This window comes from Sapajus apella, unplaced genomic scaffold (genome assembly GCF_009761245.1).
Source record: "Sapajus apella isolate SASKATOON/1434 unplaced genomic scaffold, GSC_monkey_1.0 scaffold24, whole genome shotgun sequence".
Taxonomy (NCBI): Eukaryota; Metazoa; Chordata; class Mammalia; order Primates; family Cebidae; genus Sapajus; species Sapajus apella.
In genome coordinates this window covers 16479208-16487104 of record NW_022436964.1, presented here as the reverse complement: position 1 = coordinate 16487104, position 7897 = coordinate 16479208, and the positions used below count along the sequence as shown (strand labels likewise).

At 43.7% G+C, this 7897-nt stretch overlaps 1 protein-coding gene across 3 annotated transcripts in view; it reads left to right on the top strand.

The window, feature by feature from the left end:
• Window positions 1-1045: 1045 nt before the first annotated feature.
• PGM5 (phosphoglucomutase 5) overlaps window positions 1046-7897 on the top strand; it is a 175004-nt gene continuing 168152 nt past the window's right edge. For all 3 annotated transcript variants that reach the window (XM_032290968.1, XM_032290966.1, XM_032290967.1), the window contains exon 1: window positions 1046-1570. In XM_032290968.1, coding sequence (XP_032146859.1) covers window positions 1310-1570 — 261 coding nt within the window. In that variant the 5' untranslated portion in view covers window positions 1046-1309. The remainder of the gene's footprint in view (window positions 1571-7897) is intronic.

The window sequence follows — 7897 nt, the reverse complement described above, 5'->3', positions numbered from 1 at the left end:
ACTCATTTTTCTATGGAGAATTTCCTGGTTTGGGATTTTAGGTGGGTTTTATGGGGAGGAGGTAGAAAATCTTTAGCTCCAGCAGAATGAAAGGATACATGCAAAGGGACCTAGCACAGTACCTGGTACCCAGTTCTCCTTTAACTTGGCTTTGTTCATTCACTCCTGGTAGGACATTAACAAGGGCTTTAGCCCCTCCTATTGAAAATAACTAACTCAGTGCAGAGTTCAGATCCTGTGGACTAATACGCTGTAGGACAAGCCTATTTCTAAGGCAGGAGCTGGTTAGGGAGGGCGAGAAGGATGAGAAGAATAGGGAAGTATGTGTTGGCTGTGTCGCTGCTGTTGCAACCACCACAACAAACAAGCAAACAACAACAAAGGAATTGTTCATACCGGAAAGTGTGCTGCCTTGGAAGAGGCTGGGGAAAATGTGGACGGCTCAAGGGGTCTTGCTGGATTGAAGGCTGACAGTGGTGATTCCCTTCAACAAATGGTCGTGGTGGGAGGGTACACACACACACACACACACACACCCCACACACAGCGACACACACATACAGCAACACACACATACACACACACACCCCTCACACACACAGCGACACACACACACACACGCACACAGCGCCCAGACTCCGATTTCAGCGCTGGCAGGAGATAACCATTCTCAGCTCGCCTTTCCAGGGTTATTTTTGGCTGGGGCTGTTCGCTGATGGCAAAAGGTTTCAGCCCCCTCCCAACTCCCTCCCTGTCCTTGTTCAAAAGAGAAACTGGTGCTTGTAGGCTGCGCACTCCCAGGGAGACCGGGAGAGGGGCCGGGGTGCGGGAGAAGAACCAGGGCTCTGCCCAAAGTCTCGCCGCCCGTGGGCTGTTTTCTGCTGGAGGGTGTGCCCGGGAGAGCAGGAGCGCGGGGGAAGGCTGGGGCCCGGCGCTGGTGGAAGCGTCACCTGGGTCGGGCTAGCAGGCCCTGGAATCGGGCTTTTGGGACACCCCGAAAGAGAGTCCAACTTGGGAAGACACTGAGGGCACCTCGGGCGGACCGGCAGCAGAGAAGGTGGGCGGGAGAAAACTTTATAGGAAGGTGGAGGCAAACTCTGCAGAGGGAAGCAGCGAGCGGCGGAGCGGAGCGGAGAGGAGGGGCGGGCGGTCCCCCCCGCAGGCGCAGGGCGCAGGGCGCGGGCTGGCTGAGGAGGGGGCCCGGGCGTGAGGCGGAGTCCCGGCGTGCGGCCAGGCTGGTGGGGGCCCCCGGCGGGCTGCAGATTTCCTTGGGCTCCAGGAGCCGCAGCAGGACCGGCCAGGAGGCGCCATGGAGGGGAGCCCCATCCCGGTGCTGACGGTGCCCACCGCGCCCTACGAGGACCAGCGGCCGGCCGGCGGTGGGGGGCTGCGGCGGCCCACTGGCCTCTTCGAGGGCCAGCGCAACTACCTGCCCAACTTCATCCAGAGCGTGCTGTCGTCCATCGACCTGCGCGACCGCCAGGGCTGCACCATGGTGGTGGGCAGCGACGGCAGGTACTTTAGCAAGACGGCCACCGAGATCGTGGTGCAGATGGCTGCAGCCAACGGGGTGAGTGAGTGACCGGATGCCCCATGCTTCCTTCCTCTCTGCCGCCAGGCCCTCTACACGCCCTGGTTCCCCCCACTGCCTCCGGGCCTAGTTGGAAGACCCCCTCCCCGCTCCGGCTCTGCTGCCTTCCTCCCGCATCCTCACCCTCCAGTGCACCACCCCCGCCGCACTCGCAGCTCCCGGGCGCACCCCCGACACCGGGTTCTATTAGCACCCACCTCCCCCAAAAGCCTTGAGTGGTCTCCGTCGTTCCTGGAGCCACTCCGGGTGCCCCGGACTCTTCTCCGACTCTGCCCACATCCCGCACCTGCTCATTTTTCTTTCCGGCTTTCTCTTGCCCAGTCTTGTCGATTCCACGGCAGCTCCCAGTTTTCCATATTTTTCCCAGCACGTACACTATCCACCTTCCCCACACAAACTTCTTTCGCAGGCTCTCAACATAGTCGCCCTCGCCCTGTGGCCTTTTTGCAATAATCCCCCAATCCCCTAAGTCTTAGCTCTGCCAATTTAACTGTAGTGGTGTCTCAGAACACACACACACACACTCCCTGACATATTTGGCAAGAGTGGGCCCTGAAGGTTTTTAATATTTTAATATTTTGGGTTTTTAATATTTTGAAGGTTTTTAATATTTCGGTTCTTTAACCCAGTGTAACCCAGTGGAATTACTGAATGATTTATTTGATTAGGATAGGGATGGAATGGATCAATTTGATGCCAAACAGCTTGGGTTCACAGTTCCCAGGAGGCATATCTCTAAATGGGCTGAAATGAGATTTGCAATGGCTCTCTTAATGCAATTTCCAACTTCTCTCCAAATGCTTTTTGGCATTTGATAACATTTCATGCCTCTTCCCCTTTCAGTTTTCATCCTCATTTCCTCTCCCTTCTCCCACGACCTCGGTAGTCTTCTTTCGCAATCCGGATTCTCAGACTTCAGGTTTTTCCTCCCTCTGCACCTTTCCTCTCTGTCCTGTAACTAGAAACACTTTTTGGCATAGCCTCATATGCCAATTTTCTGTTTCCCAAGTCTGGCAGCATCTCAAGGACATTTACAAAAGGGATACTTAATTTCAGACGTCTCTGAATTATCCGTGGGAAACATCATCTAAAAAAGTAATTTCATCCTTGTTAATACAACCAGACCCACACAAATAGAACTTTTCTTTAAAGAAATTCTCTTGCAGATGTATAAATGAGTGTTAACATCTTCAAAAGCAAAATTGAACAATTCCCTGGCATTTGGATTCTCTCCCTCCTTCCCAACCCTCTCCTTTTCATTTTCTCACTTACTATTAAAAATATTTTTAAAGGATTCTCCATGCTTCATATTTATCTACTATAATTCCCCCTTCTCAGTGTTTCAGTGATAAGGAAAGAGGATTCTTTTAAAAAACATAAAAGCAATTGGGAGAAACAGGCCAGTGGTGTTGGGGTGGGTGGTGGAATTGTGATTTTTGACTCTAGCAGAGTCAAAAATGATGCTGGAGATATGGGGGTTTGTATTTCCCTCTGGCTCCTCAGTTGGTATTGATGAAGGTTGGCTAGAATCAGGGAGTTGAAGAGAGGTTGACAAATGGTCTTTCACTTTTGTCTGACAAGGCTGTTCCCATGGAGTGATGGAGAATAATGAGCCTTGAGAGAGCTATGGCAGCTCTCATACTCCTTCTTGGGCCAATATTTTTAGGGAGTGAGAGAAACAGCCCGTTCAATACTTGTTGTGGGTCAGGATATTTTTGAAGCTACAGTTGCTGATTTGCATCGGAAAATTATTGTGTCTTATTATTTCTTGGCCCACTTTACCATAAGGGCTCCTCAGTTTCTTACTTCATTGGATTTTCTATGGCAAACACACTTAATTAACTCTAAGAGTGGAATTTATTTTAGCAGATAATTAGCCTAGGTTAATATATGCTTAAAATAGAGTCAAATTTAGTCTACTAGTTGTTATAAAGGACAGATTACAATTAAAATCCACATAGAAGCATCAACTCTTAATTTATCTGAAAGTACTACTTCTAAGAGGGGTGGGTATGGGTGAAGGGAATGGTAAACATGTTTCAGAATTTCAAACAGCCAGCTTTAACCAATCTTTTCCTCATTTTGTTCACCTTTTTGGGGGCTTATGCTAAAGTGACATTTTATCCCTAAATTCTTTAGTACAGATTTCTAAAAAAATAAGAAATGGAGGTTTCTTTCTTTTTTTTTTGAGCTGGAGTTTCGCTCTTGTTACCCAGGTTGGAGTGCAATGGTGTGATCTTGGCTCACTGCAGCCTAGAAATGGAGGTTTCTTTTATAAGGGCACTAATTCCTATCATGAGGGCTCTTCCTTATGACCTAATGACCCCCAAAGGCCCCATCTTGTAATACCAGCACCTTTGGGGTTAGGATTTCAACATACGAATTTTGGGAGGACATACACGTTTAGCCCATTGCAAAGTTTGATTAGATTCAGGCTAAACTTTTTTTTTTTAAAAAAGAATATTTCATATATTCACATCCCATCGTTAGTGATGCTGAAATGATCACAAGATTAGGGTGATTACTGCCTATCTCCTCCGTTATATTCACCATTGGGTCAGGCCAGTAGTCTGTGATGTAAACTTTATACCATGTGTATATTTAGTTCTGTATCAACATTTACCTAATTGTTTTAGCATTTATGGATGATCCTTACTGGAGTTGATCATTTCATTAGGGGTTTCAGATGGTGACTTTCTAATTCTTTCTACATGTTTTAGCTGGCATTTTTCTATAAGCAGGCCATTTTCTTCACAACTAGGTCATTGGTTACCCTGAAATATAGTTCATTCCGGAAAGGCAGAACATGTGTTTATGTCTTTTAAAAATTACCGGTGTTTGGAGTGAGGATTTGGTGAGTTAACTACCTCCACAGGTGACAAATGAATTTTTGCTTCTCACTTTCACTTTTTTGAGTATCATTCTGGATGCTTGGATTTTTATATTTAATTTGAATGGATTAGGGAATAAATGAGAAGATAGTTTTTATCTGATTCTGTAGTTTTTATGTGGCTATGAGAACTTACATTTAAAAATTCCAAGAAATATTTTAATTCCCCTTTAAAGATATAAACTATGTCATACTATAGAGCAAAAGAAAAACCGATCATGTGGAAAGAGCGAATAGTATCATTTAAATGAATTATGGTTAAGCTTAGTTTGTAACAAATTAGCTCTCTTTCTATTTCCATCTGCTTCAGAGCCTCAACTTTTTGTATCTTCTATGTATCAAATTATTCACATCTCTTAAAAAGTTGAAGAGCCAAAATGCAACACAATGACTGTAGTAATGTCTTTGCCCTTTTCTAGGTTAGTGCACCTAAGGCAACCTCTTTTTCTCGTCTTTGTTCTGATCTTTCTTATTCCTAAACGACTTCAGTATTGGACAGATGACAGCACTGTGCCTGTCTCAAGATGTTTCTGACCTTTTATTTTTATTTTTATTTTTGAGACGGAGTCTTGCTTTATCATCCAGGCTGGAGTGCAGTTGCACGATCTTGGCTCACTGCAACCTCCACCTCCCGGGTTCCAGTAATTCTCCCACCTCAGCCTCCTGAGTAGCTGGGATTACAGGCATGCACCACCATGCCTGGCCATTTCTGACTTTTTCTAAAGTCTTCTTTCTCTGGAGATAACATTATATAATAGCACTGCTCAATAGAGGTTTCTCTGATGATGGAATTGTTCTGTAATCTGCATTGTCCCAGCCAATTAGCCATATGTGAATATTGAATACTTGAAATGTGGCTAGAGCAACTGAAGAACTGAATTTTGCATTTTACTTAATTTTAACTAATTAAAATAGAAATGCAAATAGCCACAAGCGGTTAGTAGCTACCATACTGGACAGCAAAGATCTATTATTTAGCTTTTAAAATCTATCTTGTTTTGTTTTCAAAAATGGAGTTGGACTTTTACAACCCAAAGGAACGATAGGCTAAATTAAGGTAAATCATCAAATACTACAAATACACATTTGGGAAATCCAAACAAGATATTTTCATGTGATAATCGTACCCTCTTTTGACTTTAGCCTTGGAGATATTGAGGTATGGCAGAAAAAACCCTGTATCAACAGCTGGAAGACCCACCTTCTTTTCCTCACTCTGCCACATATTGACCAAAAGAGTCAAAGTCCATTCACATGGTTGAAGGGCCTTGGAATTTTGTTTTTGGTTTACACATGCAAGTTGGAGGGCAGAAGTTTTAGCCTCTTGAAATACCTAGAAACCACTTGTTTCCTCGTCTAAAAATCATTATGACAGCGAAACACTGCATATGAAAGCACTTTGTAACATCTATAGCACTGGGAAATGTAAATAACTTTTACTGAAATATAAAGATGTATGAGCAACTGAATACATCTCAGACAATTATGATTTGACTGTATGTATTGAATATAGCCTGTAGTGGGCCCCTTGGTAAACGACTTAACAGTTTTGTTGCAAGTTTTTAGTGAAGAGAAAATTTATTTGTTGACTAGCCATGCCCTATATTGGCCACATGATGAATGGCAATGATATTGACACACAGAGCACCTTACAGAATTCAAGAATTTCTCAGTGCCTTGTGAACTCTTTCAAAGTGGGAAGCTGATATGCAGTGATATGCCGAAGGCTGGCTCAACCAGGGCCTTGGGAGTGTCCTCCAGATAGATACGTGTGCAGGTTGTATTAGGTTCCGGTTGGCTATGAAAAGCTGGTTGCTCTAAAGAATGAGAATATACTTAGTTTGGCATTTATTAGAACTATCTGGGGAACAAATCTTGGGGTGGTCCCCAAACTGAGCAACATAGATTTGGAAGTGGAGTGACGTGGGAAGTGGTGGTGGCTGGGGAAGGGAGAGAAGTAGGAAGGGTAGAGGAAGGAAGGGAGAGAGGGAAACCTGTGCTTCAATACCTAGGTCTTCTTTCCTGGAATGAATCTGAGAATCTGGGACTGGGTGGCTAAGATCTCATCTCTAGAAGGGAGAAAGAACTGGGTGGTGGTTGCTCTGTATTTATTGCTGGAGTTCACTGCAGAATAGGTGAATGGATTGGGCTGGTATGATCGACATGAGGCAGACCAGGTTTGTGATACATTAAAAAACTTGAATGAGCCCTTCCATAATTCTCTCTTCCCTCTCTTTGCTTCCCTTTTGGAATCCCCATCCTCAAGTTGTGGAATTACCAAATCTATTATGTGAGCAACAGCAAGCTTATGATAGCCCTTGGCTCCATCTATCTCCCTGTTTGTGTCAGTTCATTCTGGATACTTTTAGCTTGTGGTCTTCATTCACTCTTTTTATGGGGAAGCAAAAGGAGTGGGAGAGGTTGTGAGAACAGCTGGGCCCTCCCAGTTGCTTGGATGGTTATTTTAAGCTTTGTTTAATGTGTCCAGAGACCCAGATGGCATTTTTAACTAAGCTGCTTTATTAAATCTTGTGATAAAGCATAGTGATGTTTATTGAAAAGGCAGAAACACATCAGCAACATTATACGTGAAACTTGCCCTAAGAATTTTGTATAAAACATCTGTTCTCTTTGAGCTTTTTGTGAACGCTGGAAGTTTGCTTGTTTCTATACAGACTTGAGGGCAAGAAGTTGGAACCCACTTTTGGAGAAGTCCAAGCAAAGGTATTGGAGTCATTAACCCTAACTCTCAGTGTTAAGGTCCTGGATGCTCTTCTGTTAGACAACAGTAGCGTGAACAAGCACTGTAATAGCGTTTGAACAAGATTATTTGAGAATAATGGACAGGAAAAATTGGTATAAATTGTTCAGGGAATTTTAAATTAAACATAAAAAGCTAGGGCTTTAATGGCCTGTGTCAGCCTATAGCCTTAAGAGTTAATATGCAAACAGACACTCAAGATTTGGCCAATGTGCCTCTACTTCTACTTGCACAGTCAAGGGGGGAGATTTTAGATTCTTTCATCTGATTTGACTCTCTTAGTTATGAATAAGAGGATATCTAGAATATATATGTGACTTGTTAAAATGAAAATTCACCTTCTCTGAGTCTTTACATATCTTTCACCTCTTACATTTTTAATGACATCAACTTTTGGAGTCATGTCCATAGTTGTATGAAAAGAAAAATTTCAGGAACATTCAACCTCCAAAGTCCTTAGTCTGAAGTCATGGAAGCATTTTACTTTTATTTTCTCTTTTAAAGTTTGTACTAGTAGGTATTTTGTATAAATGTAATATTTAATTATTGTCTTTGCATTGTTTTTCTCTAGTAAGCATCTTGGTTTTTAGCTATCAATATCTAGTTTTACATTTAGGGATTTCTAATGGAAAGAGAAAGGAATCTGAAATCAGAG